General features: G+C 42.9%; 1 protein-coding gene across 1 annotated transcript; it reads right to left on the bottom strand.

Annotated features, from left to right (window-relative positions):
- Positions 1-393: 393 nt before the first annotated feature.
- Positions 394-17,185, bottom strand: LOC140718408 (radiation-inducible immediate-early gene IEX-1-like). The gene is made up of 2 exons (XM_073032124.1): positions 16,925-17,185; positions 394-3,421 (listed from the first exon to the last, which is right to left on the bottom strand). The coding sequence occupies exons 1-2, from the start codon at positions 17,102-17,104 to the stop codon at positions 3,146-3,148; spliced, it is 456 nt and encodes a 151-aa protein (XP_072888225.1). The 5' UTR covers positions 17,105-17,185; the 3' UTR covers positions 394-3,145.
- Between the last annotated feature and the right edge of the window lie 347 nt (positions 17,186-17,532).

The following is a 17,532-nucleotide window of genomic DNA, read 5'->3' on the forward strand; positions in this document are numbered from 1 at the left end:
GACTAAAAGAAATTAATTTCAATTTCAAAATTTCAAAGAACCCATCAACCTTGCTTTAAATATACCCAGTGACTTCACCTCTACAGCCATCTGTGGCAATGAATTCCACAATTCCAAGAAAATTCTTCATCTGTAATAAGATGAGTTGCCGTTCTATTCTAACGCTCTGCCCTCTGGTCCTAGACACCCTCATCTTTAGGAAACATTCTCTTCATATTCACTATTTGGGAGTTTCAATATTGAATACATTTCAATAAGATTCTTTTTCTCCCCCCCCCCCCACCCCATTCTTCTAAACTCCAGCAAGTACAGGCCTAAAGCCATCAAACACTTCTCACATGTTAACCCTTTTATTCGGGTACAGAAAAGTTTAAAACCAAAACAATTTTTTAAATATGCAGTTTTATTATTTCAAAATTTAATTACCATCATTGTTCAATGAAATTACTTTCAAAACAAAGCTTTAAAAAAGATTCTTTCGTATACTACAAAATATGCAAATAAATACTCAAGGCATGACACTGAATAAATTAATATTGCATTAGTTGATATCCAAGTATTAACTTACAAAAAATTCCATGGCTCGTGTTACAAACAGGAACTTCAAACGGAAGTTGATTGGGAAAGATTGAGGGTATTTTAAAAAGAGGAACTAGTTTCTTGAACAAATTCAGGACTCTCAAACCCAATTGTGACAGATGACTAATGAGGTTGTCATTTTTGCCTTAGTGGTGAACACACTTGACCCCTGCCCCAAAACAGTCCTTGCCATGTCAACTCAATCATAATATGATAACAAAAAATAGATAGACAAACAGAATATTCAAATTAAAATAATTTCCAGGAATACTCAAACTTTTGGTTACATCAAACTCACTTATACTTCCAGTGCATTACTGAAAAGTCAAAATCCATGCTGAAAATCTTACATCCTCAAGTTCAGAGAATGGTGGGAAACACAGATTATTGTGATGGATACTAGGAACCACCATTTCCAACCAGAGACTTCAAGTTGGAATATGGTCTTGTTCTTCTTTATGCATTCAGGTCCACCAACAGCACTCTTTTCCATTCCCTCAATAGCAGATCATTTCCGGACAAGACCATGTCAACTCAAATCCCCCCCTCTATTTTTCCCACTGAACTCCTCCCCACATCAATAAACACCCCAGATTCTACCACTCAAGAGTTCCAGTATCTGCAGAATTTCTCACAATTGTGATCAACTTATCAGCTGCATGATTTTTTGGGAAGCCGAGAGTTACAGCGAGAACACAAACTCAACACTGCCAGCACTGAGCGAGAGGGGACCTCATTGAAACCTATTGAAAGTTGAAAGGCCTAGAGAAGATGGAAGTGGAGAGGATGTTTTCTGTAGTAGACCAGAGGGCGCACAGCCTCATAATAGAAGCAGGTCCCTTTAGAACAGAGATTCTTTAACCAGATGGTGGTGAATCTGTGGAATTAAGGCCAGGTGATCGGGTATATTTAAAGCAGAGATTGATTGGCTCTTGAATAGCAAGGCCAAAGATTACTGGGAGAATGGAAGATGAATGGGGTTGAGATGGATAATAAATCAGCCATGATGGAATGATGAAGCATACTGAATCAACTGTATGGCCCAATTCTGCTCCTGACTTACGAACCTGGGTCTCTGAAGCCAAAAAAGAAACACCTCTTTTGCTGCTCCGAGGGAATGAAATTGGATTTTTAAACCATAATGAGCGGATTGGGGCGGTGGGGTGTGCATCAAGTATTTTTCTTCATCCACTTCCGCCAGAGTTGAAAAAGTCAACCAGCTACCTCACATCTCAAACTAGATACTAGCATTAAGTTTGCAAATTACCCAATTCTCAGTTAACCGATTACACAATATGTATCATGGAAACTTCCAAGAGTTGATCTCATTCAATATAGAATACAGGAACAAGCCCTTCCACGCTCATTTTTCCCATCAGAATAGTTAAATGATTTAGAGTTTCCTGATCTTACTTTACACCATGGGCCCAATAACAGAGGGATCTGTGGAACCTGAACTAGTTAAACACCTACTAAAGCATTCTCTTCTACCTATACATGGTCCACATCCCTCCATTTTCTGCAGCTTCAGGAACTCCAAGGTCATAAACAGCTACTGTACCTGTTGCACTACTACCCCTGGCAGGACATTCCAGCCACTCACCTCAACACCAGTTCTGCACATCATTGACCTTGGCCCCTCACCTTAAATGCACTCCAGAATCAGCATTCAGCCAGGGAAAGATACTGGCCATCCATGCCTCAATCATAAACATCTACCAGGTCTCCCCTCAGCCCCATTCACTCCAGAGAAAACCCAAATCCACTCATCCTCTCATAGAATATGTCTGCTAACCCAGGCAGCACCCAAACTACTTCTGCACCCTGAAAGTCTCCACATTCTTCCTATAATTGGCTGGCCATCTATGATACTAAACAAAGCCAATTCCATAGCTTGTTAAAAAAAAAGCAACTTCCTGACTTGAGTTCAACTAGTGAGGAAAACATGTCACATCTTGCCACTATCTACATGCAGCCACTTTCAGCAAGCTATGGACTGGAACACCCAGATCCCTTATAGAAGGGTTACAAGCAAAAGCTTGCTCAAAAATAAAATCAGGACAAGATGCAATGCAAACCACAAGGTATGAGCATTAAAATTAATATAGTCAAGAAACACAATGTGTATTTTAACACTGCAACCTCTAACAAAATCCTTAAAACAGTGGCAAATTAATACTCTAGATGGCAGCAAAATATCATCTGATTTTAGAATTACAACATGAATGTCTATTTCATGGATATCTTTAGAGTGAAGCTGCTTTTTTGTATAAAATAGTTGATCTTGGCACCCCCACCCCACTTATAATCTTGTACTTGTAGCCAACAGGAGGCTCTGGCTGGAACAAAACCACTCTTCTCCTCCTCCCCCCACCCCATCTTTGGCAAGTCCAAGTCAGCCAAATCCAAAGGCTTGCATTCTGTGGTGCTTAGCCTAATTTCCCAGTCCTCAAAGTTCATAACTTCAGTCCCATGAGATTTTCCCACAGTTGAATTTCTGCTTCGGGTTGTGAGATCGATTTCCAAGTAAACAATTGGATGTTATACAGCTGCTCCTAAAGTTGAGTCAAGTGCTCATGTGGGCTGGATGCCCATTTGGACAGGTAATATTCACTTCAACTCGTATCAGTGTCTTAAGCAAAGCTGAAATGGAACAAGGCATCCAAAGCGGCCAGGCAGGGAGGGAGAGTTCACTGCCAGTTTCCACAGACACTTCCTCTGGGACCACAAGTACATCATCAGGTTGTTCTGTTGTGAGGTGGACCTGCAGAGCAACAATGGAGAGCAGGAGAAACAGAAGTCTCTTTGCAACATCCTTCTTAGCAGGTACAGTCTTCCGGGGCTGGGGATCCAAAGAGAAACAGAGTTAATGGAAGGTTCTTGGAAATGGTCTACCACAAACAAGTCAACCAGTTACGGGGTTCTACACTTCCAATAATCCCAGGAGAACTTCTATCAAATTCCTTATAGTTAAAATTAAATTTCCAAAATAAACAAGTTACCATATATATTGTTGAGATTCATTTTACAAAATTTACAGGAAAAAAATGCCATAATATTTACAAAACTATACAGAAAGACTAACAACCAAAGTCCAAAGTGACTATTGTCTTCCTTTGTTCTACTGTGAATGCTTGCAAGGAAATTGATCTCAGCTGCAGTGGATTCCAGTTAACTTGGACAAATCTGGAACAGTACATTTTGGAGCAACACCCACACAAAATGCTGGTTGAACTTGCAGGTCAGGCAGCAGCAATGGAAATGAACAAAACAGTCGATGTTTCGGGCTGAGACCCTTCTGCAGGGCGGGAATGGAAAGGGGAAGGTGCCAGAATATAAGTGGGAGTGGGAACAGCTAAAAAGGTGAAAGGTGAAGCCAAGTGGATGGGAAAGGTAAAGGGCTGGAAAAGAAATCTCATTGGAAGGAAGAGTGGACCATGGGAGAAAGGGAAGGAGTGGAACCAGGGGGCAGGTGAGACCAGAGTAGGTAAGAAGAGGGAAGGGGAGGGAAATATATATATACACATACACACACACACACACACACACACACACACACACATATATATACATACTGGAAGGAGAAATCAATGTGCATGCCATCAGGTTGGACATGACCCAGACAGAATACAAGGTGATGCTCTACATTGTTGCAAAGGAGGCCATAGACCAACATATCAGAATGTGAATGGAGATAGGAATTAAAATGGTTGGCCACCAGGAAATTCCACTTTTGGCAGATGGAGTGGAGTTACTCGACAAAGCTCTGCCCCAAATCACGACTAGTGTCACCCATGTAGAAGAAGCCACATCAAGAGCATCAGATACAATAGATAACTTCAACAGATTCAAAGCTGAAGTGTTACCTCACCTGGAAGAACTGTTTGGGCCCTGAATGGAGGCAAGTGGGCTGGTGTAGCATTTTTGTTTGCAGGGATAAATGCCAGGGGAGAGATTAACAGGAAAGGATGAACAGACAGGGGATCATGGAGGGAACAATCCCTGAAGAAAGCAGAGAGTGGGAAGGAAAGAGGTGGAGATGTGTTTGGTGGTAGGATCCCATTGAAAACGGCAGAAGTTGCAGAGACCGGTGTTATTCATGGAGACCCATGGGATGGTAGATAAGGACAAGGTGCTATTTATCTCCATTAAGGCAGTGGGAAGATGTGGTGAGCACAGATGTCTGGAAAGTGGAGGAGATGAGAGCAACGGCTGCATCAATGGTGGAAGAAAGGAAATCCTGTTCTTTGATCTGATGTCCTAGAAAAAAAAGCTTCATCCTGGGCACAGATGCAGAGATGAAGGAACTGAGAAAAGGGAATCGCATTTTTACATGAGAAATTACAGAGAAAGGAGAGTGGCAAGACACATAGTCAAGATAGCCATGGGAATCGGTAGGTTTACAAAATATATCAGCAGTTTGTATCCAGACAAAGAGACAGATCGGGGGGGGGGGGGGGGGTAGTGTCAGAAATGACCAAGTGAACTTAAGTGCAGGGTGGAAGTTGGAGGCAAAGCTGATGTAATTGATATGCTCAGCACACGCTCCAATGCAGTCATCAATGTAGCATAGAAAGAGTTGGGAGCATTATTAGGGATGGCTTGGAATACAGGCTGCTCTACATAGAGAAAAGACAGCCATAGCTGTGTGTGCCCATGGCTATCCCTTGATTTTTGGAGTAAGTGGGGAGCCAAAGGAGAAATTGTTGTGGGCGAGGACTAGTTCTGCCAGACCGGGGAGGGTGGTACATTTTGGCACAATTAAGTGGCTGCCCCAATTAGCTGAAGTTTCATGGAAATTTTTTAAAAAGGTATACAAAAAAGAAACTTCTATTTGATTAACTGATTATGTATTTAAATGAATACAGATTAAGAACACAACCAAAACTACAGTATATCAAATTTAATTGGGAACCAATATCTGAGGAATTCAGTGAATCCTGGCTATTTTCGATCTGTTTGTTCTTTTACAAGTTGTCCCAAGTAAGCAGCTACTGATTTATCCAATTAACTGGAATCCACTTATATGATGACATACATAAATAATTTACTTTGAAGTTTGAACTGTGCAAATCAAAAAATGCTGAGCACGGGACTGTATGCTGAAGAATCAATTCAGGAATCTGATGGTCATAGGATAATAATTGCTCCTGAACCTGGTGGAGTGGGATCAAAGGCAACTATCTCCTGCCCTACAATAATAATGAGAAGAGGGCTCTTCTCTTATTGCTATCATCCATGAGGTACAGGAGCCTGAAGACACTCAAATGTTTGGAACAGGTTCTTCCCCTCTGTCAACAGTTTCTGAACAAACAGTGAACACAAATACAACCTTCATTTTTAGCATAGCTGATACATGTCTTAGTTTTTTTATTATTATGTATTGCACTGCACCTCTGCCAAAAAGAATTATTTCATGACATGCTACTGCTATTAAACCCAATTCTGATTCTCCTTTAGCCCTTTACTTCATCCACCCATCACATCCCAGCTTCTCACCTGGATTCAATCAATAGCCAGGTTGTATCCCTCCCCATTCTGCCATTTCTTATTCTGTCTTATGCCCTCCCACCTTTCTTTCTAATCCACATGAAGATATGTCTATCCATGGCCTCCTCTACTGTTAAGATGAGGCCTCACTCAGGTTGGAGGAACAAAACCATCAGGTAGCCTCCAACCTGATGGCATGAACATTGATTTCTCCAACTTCTGTTAATGCCCCTCCTCCCCTTCTTACCCTGTCCCTGATTTATTATTCCCCCACTTTTTCCCTCTCCTTTTTCCCCCTCTTTGCCCCTTTCACAATCACTCCTTGCCTGTCCTCCATCTCCCTCTGGTGCTCCCCTCCCCCTTTCTTTCTCCCAAGGCCTCCCGTCCCATGATCCTTCCCCTTCTCCAGCTGTGTATCCCTTTTGCCAATCACCTTTCCAGCTCTTAGCTTTGTCCCTCCCCCTCCTGTCTTCTCCTATCATTTTGGATGTTCCCCTCCCTCTCCCACTTTCAAATCTTACTATTTCTTCTTTCAGTTAGTCCTGACGAAGGGTCTCGGCCCAAAACGTCGACTGTACTTCTTCCTATAGATGCTGCCTGGCCTGCTGCATTCCACTAGCATTCTGTGTGTTACTTGAATTTCCACCATCTGCAGATTTCCTCATGTTTGTAATTCATTTGCCACTTTCTTGCCCATTCTCCTAATCTGTTCAAGTCCTTCTGCAGCCTACCTATTTCTTCAACGCTACCTGCCCCTCCACTAATCTTCCAATTATCTGCAAACTTAACAAAGCCACCAATTCCATCATCTAAAAAATTATTAATATACAGCATAAAAAGTAGTCACAACACTGACCCGTGTGGAACTCCACTGGTCGCTTGCAGCGAACCAGACAAGCATCCTTTTATTCCCACTCCCTGCCTCCTACTAATCAGTTAATGCTCCAAGCATGCAGTAACTTGCCTGTCATACCATGGGCTCTTAACTTGGTAAGCAGCCTCATGTGTGGCACCTTGTCCAAATATACAACATCCAGTGCATCCCCTTTATCTATCCTACTCGTAATCTTCTCAAAGAATTCCAACAGGTTTATCGGGCAAGATTTTGCCTTAAGGAAGACATGTTGACTTTTTCCTATCTTGCTCTGTGACACCAGGTACTCCATAACCTCAACCTTAACAATTGACTCCAATCTTCCAAACCACTGAGGTTAGGCTAACTGGTCTATAATTTCCTTTCTGCTGCCTTCCTCCTTTCTCAAAGAGTGAAGTGACATTTGCAATTTTCCAGTCCTCTGGCATCATACCCAAGTCTAATGATTTTTGTAAGATCATTACTAATGCCTCCCCAATCTCTATTGCTACATCTTAGAACCCTTGGGTACAGTTCATCGGGCCCCATTGATTTACAAACCCTTAGATCTTTCAGCTTTTTGATCATTTTCTCTCTTGTAACGGTAACTGCACTCACTTCTCTTCCTTCACATACATTTGGAATATTGCTCATTCATGTCTTCCACAGTAAAGAATGATGCAAAATACTCATTTAGTTCATCTGCCATCTCCTTGTCTCCCGTTATTTCTCTGGCCTCATTTTCTAGTGGTCCTATATCCACTCATCTCATTTAAAAAAAATATACTTCAGAAAGCTTTTACTATCCACTTTAATATTGTTTGCCAATTTCATATTTCACCTTTTCCATTCCAATGATTCCTTTAATTGCTCTGTAGGTTTTTAAAAGCTTCCCAATCCTCTATCTTCCCACTAATTGTTGCATGCCCCCTTTTGTTTTTACATTAACTTCGACTTCCCTTATCAGCCATGGTTGTACTATTTTGCCATTTGAGTATTTCTTCATTTTGGAATACAACTGTCTTGCACCTTCTTTGTTTGTCCCAGAAACTCGAGCCATTGCTGCTCTGCTGTCACCCCTTCCAATTTACTTTGGCCAACTTCCTTCTTATAACACTAATTTCCTTTACTCCACTGAAGTACTGCTGTGTCAGACTACTTTCTCCCTATCAAATTTCAAGTTGAATAGAATCATATTGTGATCACTGGCTCCCAAGGGTTCTTTTACCTTAAATTCCCTAATCACCTCTGGTTCATTACATAACAACCAATCCAGAATAGCTGATCCCCTAGTAGATTCAATACAAGCAGCTTGAAAAAGGCATCTTGTAGGCATTCAACAAATTCACTCTTGAAATCCATTACCAACATGAATTTCCCAATAAACCTGCATGTTAAAATCTTCCACGACTATCACCTTTTCTATTTCCTTTTAGACACACCTTTTCTATTTCCTGTGTAATCTGTGGTCCACATCTCAACTATTGTTGGGAGGGCTTTGTTATAACTGCCATCAGGGTCCTTTTACCCTAGTAGTTTGTAGTTTCTTAACACAGCCCAAAGATTCAACATCTTCCAATCCTATGTCATGATTTGATGCCATTCTTTGCCAAAGCCCCCTCTGCCTACCTTCCTATCCATCTGATACAACATGTAACTTTGGACATTCAGCTCCTAACTACAACAATCCTTTAGCCATGATTGAGTGATGGCCACAACATCATATCTGTCAATCTGTAATAGTGCAACAAGATTGTCCACTTTGTTTCTTATTCTCTGCACATTTAGATACAACACCTTGATTACCGTATTTGCTATCCTTTTTGATTTTGCATCCCCAATGTATGATACTCACCCTGTTGGCTGCAACTATCTGCCATCTGCCTGCCCTTCCTGACAGTCTGACTGCATGCTATTTTTACTTTTTACCACCCATCCTATCCTGAGTTCCTTAATTCTTGTTCCATACCCCCTGCCAAATTAGTTGAAACCCTCCCCAAGAGCTCTAACAAACCTGCCCACAAGAAGATTGGTCCCCCTCAGGTTCGAGTGCAACCCAACACTTTTGAACAGGTCATACCTCCCCCAGTAGAGATTCCAGTGATCCAAGAACCTGAAGCCCTGCCCCCAGTACCAGCTTCTCAGCCATGCATTTACCTGCCAAATCATCCTGCTCTATCTTCACTATGACATGACACAGGTAGCAATCCAGAAATTACTATCCTTGAGGTCCTGCTCCTCAGCTTTCTGCCTCTCTCCAAATTCTCTTTGCAGGACCTTATTGCTTTTCCTTGTACCAAAAGCACATGGCTGCTCTCTCTCCTCCAAAACACTATGGGCATCAGAGATGTCTCCGATTCCGGCATCTGGGAGACAACATACCCTCTAAGTGTCCTGTTCATGTCCACAGAATCTCCTGTCTATTCCTCTAACTATTGAGTCCCCTATTACTAGGTCCCCTCTTCACCACAGAGCCAAGCTCACTGCCATTAACCTGGTCTCTACGGCAACCCACTAGGAGGTCATCCCCCACAAAAGTATCCAAAAATGGTTACATATTCTTGAGGGAAATGGCCAAATGGTTTCTCTATGCTAACGGCTTATTCACATTTCCATTTCTCCTGACGATCGCCCAGCTACCCACCTCCAGCAACTTCAGGGTGACTACTTCCCTGTAACTCTGATCGATTATCTCCTCACTCTCCTGTACCAGCTGAAACTTCAACTGCTTCCCCCGCCCCCCTTCCATAGGTGCTGCCTGACCCAAGTTCCTCCAGCATTTTGTATGTTGCTCATCTACTACGAAGATGAAAATGACAAGTGCTGCAGCCTTCTACAAGATGCAACACCCAATCTATTCTAATTGAGAAGCCATAATAGAGGATGCAGCAACACACACAAGATGCTAGAGGAACTCAGCAGGCCAGGCAGCAACTATGGAAAAGAGTGAAGTCAATGTTTGAGGCCGAGAATCCACAGCAGGACTGGAAAGGAAGGGGAGAAGTCAGAATCAGGTGAGAGGAGGAAGTAATAGAAGCTGGTATGCGATAGGTGAAATTGGGAGAGGGGGAGGAGATAAAGTGAAGACATTCCTAGGGAGGATACATGACTGTGGTGGTAGGTCTGGGTGAGCAAATGGTTGAAGAGTCAAAGGGCAGCAGGGATCAAAGGACAAGTAGTGAGAGGATTTCACTGAACTTCTGAAGAGAAGTTTTAAACTTGTCATCCCTCAAAGAGACTTTGCAATGGAGTAGCCAATCATAAACAAGAAATCTGAAGACGTTGGAAATTCAAAGCATCACACCAATCACCTGTAATCTCGTGCTTCTTCCTCCCCTACCCCCAACTTATTCTGACTTCTGTCCTTCCTTTCCAGTCCTGACAGGTCACGACCTGAAATGTTGACTGTTTACTCTTTTCCATAGATGCTGCATGGCCTGCTGAGTTCCTCTAGCAATCTGTGCACATTCTTTGGATTTCCAGCATCTGCAGACTTTCCTTGTGTTTATAATAGACTGCAACTGGACATCTTAAGCCAGAAGAAGTCTCCACCACTAGGTCTGTCCGATCCACCCTTTTCAAAGTTTGTACCTTTCTTGTTCATTTTAGAAGTGTGTACATTTCACATTCACCCTTCTCAACATCTGGAATCTGATCCATACATTTTAAACAACCCTCTGCCAACTCCCTAGAGTTTTGGTGAGATAGGATTGTATTCCTTCTTAAGTAGAGAGGTCAGAACCATGCACACATACCAGATAGCCTGAAACAACACTTGCACTCATGTTCAATCGTCATTAAAGGTCTAAACACTTGCTTTCACAGTGGATTTGCATACCCATGTACTCTCTCCCTTCTCCCAATGTACTTGAAGATTCCCCACTTGAAAACTCCCCACTCATTTCTCAGAAGAACCCCAGTCTGCCTCTTCTTACCCATCTATACTCCCTCACAGCCTATATCTTTTGGAAAACATCCCATCATGTACTATAAAAGGACAACAGGTGAACGAGGTCATAAGCGTATATGTCAAACTCAAGGCCCGCGGGCCAAATCCGGCCCGCGGTGGAATTATCTTTGGCCCGCGAGATAATATCTAATTACTATTAAAGCTGGCCCCAGTAATCGACATGCCTATGGCGTATGATATGGCGAATGCTGAGTTTATTCAGGTACCAGGTTTTCAGGGTTTTTAGTGTTTATTCGGCAGTCTTCTTCATAAGAAACGGAATTTGTAAAGTGAAACGCTTTGTAGTTATAGCAGAGACTGAGACACATGAGAGAAAGCTGAAAAAATGGAGGCAACGAAAGCTGCGTTCGCACGCATCCGACTGATCCGGCCCGCATGAAGCTGCATTTTGCTCAATCCGGCCCGTGACCTAAAATGAGTTTGACACCCCTGAAAGAGAGCTTTTGGTACATTGGCCTTCATAAATAATTATAGGTGTTGAGTTGCTTTGTTAAAATGGTATACAATATTGATAAGGCCAAATTTAGAGTATTTTCACAGTTCTAATCACCTACCTACAGGAAAGCTACAAGACTGAAAAAGAGTAGAGAGAATATCTGCAAAGTTGTTTCTGGGACTTGAGGACCTCAGTTACAGGGAAAGGTTGAATAGGTTAGGACCATAAAAATATGGGGATAGAGGTATACAAAATAATGAGGTGTATCACCAGGGTAAATGCAACCAGGTTTCCGCTCCCCCCCCCCCCCCCCCCACCACTGAGGTTGAGTGAGATGAGTACTAAATGTCATTGGTCAAGACCAAAAGGTGAAATACACAGGAGAAACCTCTTCACTCAGAGGGTGGTGAGAGTGTGGAACAAGGTGCTAACTGAAGTTGATGTGGATTTGATTGCAACATTCAGATAACCCAGGAAGTTATAGACCTGCGATAATTACTTCAGTAGTGGGCAAGTTGTTGGAGGAGATCCTGAGGGGCAGGATTTGAGCATTTGGAGAGATATAATCTGACTGGGGATAGTTAGCATGGCTTTGTCAAGGGCAGGTGGTGCCTTACAAGCCTGATTGAATTCTTTGAGGATGTAACAAAACACATTAATGAAGGTAGAGCAGTGGATGTAGTCTATATGGATTTCAGAAAGGCATTTGATAAGGTTCCCATGCAAGACTCATTGAGAAAGTAAGGAGGCATGGGATCCAAGGAGACCTTGCTTTGTGGATCCAGAACTGGCTTGCCCATAGAACACAAAGGGTGGCTGTAGATGGCATATATTCTGCATGGAGGTCAGTGACCAGTAGTGTTCCATGGGCATTTGTTCTGGAACCCCTCAGTGATTTTTATAAATGAGCTGGATGAGGAACTAGAAGGGTAGGCTAGTAAGTTGGCTGATAACACAAAGTTGGGGGACGTTATGGATAGTTTGGAGGGCTGTCAGAGGTTACAGCAGGACATCGATAGGATGCAGAACTGGGCTGAGAATTAGCATCTGGGTTGAACTCCATACAAGTGTGAAGTGGCTCATTTTGGTAGGTCAGATTTGAAGACAATATAATATTAATGGTAAGACTCTTGGCAGTCTGCAGGTTCAGAGAGAGATCTTGTGGTCCGTGTCCAAAGGACACTCAAAGCTGCTGCGCAGGTTAACAGTGTTAGGGCATATGATTTCTTGGCCTTCAACTGTGGAATTGAGTTCAAGAGCCATGAGGTAATGTTACAGCTATACAAGACTTTAGTTAGACCCCACATGGAGTACTTGTTCAGTTCTGGTCACCTCACAACAGGAAGGATTTGGAAATTATAGACAGAGTGCAGAGGAGATTTACAAGGATGTTGCCTGAATTGCAGAGTGTGCCTTATGAGAATAGGTTGAGTGAACTTGGCCTTTTTGCCTTTAGAGTGATGGAGGATGAGAGGTGACCTGATAGAGTTGTACAAGATGACGAGAGGCATTGATCTTGTGGATGGCCAGAGGCTTTTTCCCCCAGGGCTGAAATAGCTAACATGAGGGGCATGGTTTTTAAGGTGCTTGGAAGCAGGTACAGTGGGGATACCAGGGGCAAGTTTTTTTTCAAGAGTAGGTTTCATGGTCAGAACAGCATTGTGGGCCAAAGGGCCTGTGATAGGCTGTAGATTTCTGTGTTCTATGAATCTATGACTGACTTAGCCAAGTCAAATCATGAAAATAACCTGACCATTAACCAATCCACAAGCCAACAGTGGTATTTTTGCAGGCATTCTAATTTTAATATCATCACGTGCCACTTTACCGAAAGTTTAAACTGACCATACCCACTAACTGGCAGAATAAAGAGGAACCAATCTCAAAAATATTTGAGGAGCACTTTCACAATCCATGCTAAAGGCAATTTCAACATGTCCTCTTAACCCTTTATATTAGATTTCAACATTTTGGTACTATTATGTTGGGATAAACAGCCCATAATAGCCTTTTCCTTCAAGTTCTTGGAAGAACTTGAGTCAGGTATATGGAAGCAGATACAGTGGGGATACCAGGGGCAAGTTTTTCCTCTCACATAGACAGTGGTGGGTGCGTGGTGGATGCACTGCCATCAATAGTGGTAGAGGCTGATACAATAGGGTCTTTTAAGAGACTAAGGTAGGTACATGGAGCTTAGAAAAATAGAGGGCTATGGGGCAAGTCAGGTATATACTAGACAGGTGTATGGAGGAATTTAAGGTGGGGCTTATATGGGAGGCAGGGTTTAAGGGCTGGCACAACATTTTGGGCCAAAGGGCCTGAATTGTGCTGTACTATTCTATGAGTCCATGGAAGCAGGAATTTAGGAAGCTGACTACTGCTGCAATTACCATAAACAATTTGTTGAACACCACTCCTATCCTTCCCAGAATCTCTTGACCACTGGCTGCGAGACAGAAGGTTTGTCAGTACGAGAATCAGAACGGTCAGGCTGGGCAACACCTTTCCCTTAGCTGTTAAACTTAGTAACACTTTACTGCCACCCAGCACACATATACCACATCTGAATATTCTTCAGCCCCAAATTTATTGCTGCTGTTCCATGTATTTATACAACTGCTTGTTTTACTATAATCGTGCCAGTAACAGTACACTGTTGTTCATAAACATACACCTCACACTGTATGTCAACCTGTCAGCAGAACACAAAGTGTCTTGGCCCAAAATGTCAACTGTTTACTCTTTTCCATAGATGCTGCCTGGCCTGCTGAGTTCCTCCAGTATTTTATGTGTGTTCTCCATCTGGTTCAAGGGCATTTTAGTTAACATTAAAGTTAATCTTTTCTACACATTGACTGAGGTCAAGTTTATTGTCATTTAACTATATTAATGTGTACCATCAAATGAGGCATTTCTCCAGACCAGGGTGTATACAAAATACACATAACACAATAACTTATGAAAGCAAGGATGAAATCTACAGATGGATAAAGTGCATAAATTATATATTGTAAGGTACAGAACAGATTAACCAGCAACACTTCGAATATGATACAGCAGGGAGTTGAGAAGCCGAATGGCTTGAGGGACGAAACAATTTCCCACTCTGCCCACTCTTGTTTTTATGCATTGGAGTCTCCTGCCTGATGGGAGAAAATCCAGAGGATGCAGCACAACTGATAATATCCCCAAAGGATGGTAGGGAGACCACCCCCCATCCCCAAGATCCTCTCAGCTGTTCTCGCTTTCCTTCGTGGAGCCTTCAGTTCTGACGCTCAGCTGCTCCCTTACCAGATGGGGTTGCAGCTTCTCAGGCCGCTCTCAGTGGTGCTCCTGTAAAATGCAGTTAAGATGGGAGGGGTGGGGAGCCTTCCTTGCCTCAATCTCCTTAGATTGTGCCTTCTTGTTCAGGGAGGTGATACTAATGGACCAGGTGAGATCATTTGTGACAGGTACTCCCAGGAATTTGGTGTGCTTAACTTTAATAGTCTCTAATTAAACTTAGAGACCATTAAATTAATCCTGTACTTTAATTCATGTTATGAATTGCCCAACTTTCATTGTGCTAGGCTTAATCTGAGCCCATCCAGATTAACAAATGTTTTTGGAGGAACTCAGCAGGCTGGCCAGCATCTGTGGTGGGGAATCCATACTAAACCCAACAAGTTAACGCCTACACACAATTCAAAAAGTTCTGTCATGTGAAAGGCTTTAGGAAAAGCTCTGGAACTCAATAATAGGCCAATGCAACATAGTGTACCAAGGCACCCAGAGGTATACATCCCTTTTAACAGCTTTGTAAGAAATCAAAGCTTCAACTTCAAAAAGCAACAAAATCACACAAAAATAAAAGTGGATGATGTCGCAATGATGGGGCTCATTCCAAAACATCAACTGTATATTTATTTTACATGGATTCTGGCTGACCTGCTGAATTCCTCCAGCATTTCACAAACAAGAGAATGTCTGCAGATGCTGGAATTCCAAGCAACACACACAAAATGCTGGAGGAACTCTGTAGGCTAGGCAGCATCCATGGAAAAAAAAAGTACAGTCGACATTTCAGACCGAAACCCTACAGCAGGACTGGAGATAAAAAGCCAAGGAAAAGACTTGAAAGGTTGGGGGGTTGGGGGGGGGGGGGTGGGAGGAGAAGAGAAGAGGAAAGAGAAACATCAGGCAATAAGTTAAACTTGGAAGGGGAGGGATGAAGTAAATAGCTGGAAAGTTGATAGGCAATATAGATTTCTCAAACTTCCAGTAATGCCTTCACTTCACATCCCCTTGTCTCTTTCTTATGTAATCTCTTTGCCTGCCCATCACCTTCCTCTTGTGCTCCTCCCTCCTCCTTTCTTCCACGGGCTTCATGCCTCTTTTACCCATCAACTTCCTAGCTCTTTACTTCCTCCCTCCCCTCCAGGTTTCACCCATCACCTGGTGGTTCTATCCCCCTTCCCCCCCCCCCACACCTTTCAAATCTACTCCCCAACATTTTTCCTTCAGTCCTGCAAAGGGTCTCAAACCAGAACATCAACTGTACTTCTTCCCCCCATAAATGCTACTTGGCCTGCTGAGTTCCTCCAGCAGTTTGGGCGTTGCTCTGGATTTCCAGCATCTGCAGAAACCCTTCTGTATAGTAAACGTTCATGGAGGCTTGGCTGCATGCCCTTCTACTTAGTATACAGATTCTGGTTTGTTTTCACTTAAAAAATCTATTCAATATATACAATTAATTTTTGTTTATTTGTTATTTTCTCTGCTACATTATGTATTGCATTGAACTGTTGCTAAATTAATAAATTTCACATCACCTGCCAGTGATAGTAAACCTGATTCTGATTCACAAGTGTTCCTCTTGCCCAGTTACTGTCATTTCATCTCTGTTCAGATACTCCTGCAGCGAACATCACGATGTACATACAGACCATGTACAAGCTAATCTTATGCAGATACAGCCACAATCAGTTACTTGCACATTTTGTTTTAAAGATTGATTTTATAATTGCATAGATTATGTTTATATGGTGTATTAGATTTGAAGCAACCATTATTTCAGTGTTATGCACTGAAGAGAAACAATTTTCTATCTTTAAAATAGTTTTGAGCAAGTTAACATCCCCACACACGACTAACTAACTAACGATTAAATATCAGCTTTATTTGCCTTGTCTGTGTTGACTAGTAACCTGAAGGTCACTGGTTCGAGGCTCAGCTGAGACAGCGTGTTTGTGTCCTTGAGCAAGGCACTTAACAACACATTGCTCTGCGACGTCACCGGTGCCAAGCTGTATGGGTCCTAGTGCCCTTCCCTTGGACAACATCGGTGGCGTGGAGAGGGGCAGGCTTGCAGCTTGGGCAACTGTCGGTCTCCCATACAACCCTGCCCAGGCCTGTGCCCTGGAAACCTTCCAAGGCACAAATCTATGGTCTCACGGGACTAACAGATGCCTATATAATTTGCCTTGTATACATTGAAATAGTGACAATGGTCGTTTTAAATCAATTTCAATTCAAACCACTTCAGGCAGGAATTAAACCCAAACCACTTTTTTTTTCCTTCAGCTTTGCACTAGTCTTATTGCAGTGGGATATTTACCTGGTAAATTGGATATAGGACTTTCAGTGACCGCCTCTTGCATCTGCGCCCATACCTGAGCTCCGGGATTCGGTCGAAAGTGAATACCTCGGGTTCAGTATGCCTCCGGGTGCCCAGGTCGTTGAGAAGCTTCCTTTGACTGGGCAGCGGCACGCTGACGGGGGCGACCGTCGAATACATGAGTGACCTTATCAACCAGGTACTGCCCTACAAACCAGCACGGCACCACCAATGTCTTTAAACACTGCTAATAGCACCTTTTAAATGTACTAGCTTGATTGACAGCAGCGAAGGAGACGCCGATTGGCCAGTCCTTGGGTGCCCCGTGTCCTCTCCGGAATTCTTCACGACTTACCGGCACACGTACCACTACCCCCGCCTCCCTTGCACAATCACCAGCCTCTGCTCCAACAAGGTAGGTTCCTTCCCCATAAACCCGTGTGAAACACAGAAAACACACAAAAATGTTGGAGGAATCTGCAGGTTGGGCAGCGTCTGTGGAGGAAGTGGCCAGTTGGCGTTTCAGTCCACAACCCAAAAAATGCTGCCTGATCTGTTAGGTTTGTCCAACAGTCAGTGTGTTTCGGAAGATTTGCAGCATCTGTCGA

This window comes from Hemitrygon akajei, chromosome 2 (genome assembly GCF_048418815.1).
Source record: "Hemitrygon akajei chromosome 2, sHemAka1.3, whole genome shotgun sequence".
Classification (NCBI taxonomy): domain Eukaryota; kingdom Metazoa; phylum Chordata; class Chondrichthyes; order Myliobatiformes; family Dasyatidae; genus Hemitrygon; species Hemitrygon akajei.

Coding starts and splice junctions, on each gene's coding strand:
- LOC140718408 (XM_073032124.1), bottom strand. CDS start 17,104: ATGTATTCGACGGTCGCCCCCGTCAGCGTGCCGCTGCCCAGTCAAAGG. Junction 3,422..16,924: donor TCCTATATCCAATTTACCAG/GTAAATATCCCA, acceptor TTGGATCCCCAG/CCCCGGAAGACTGTACCTGC.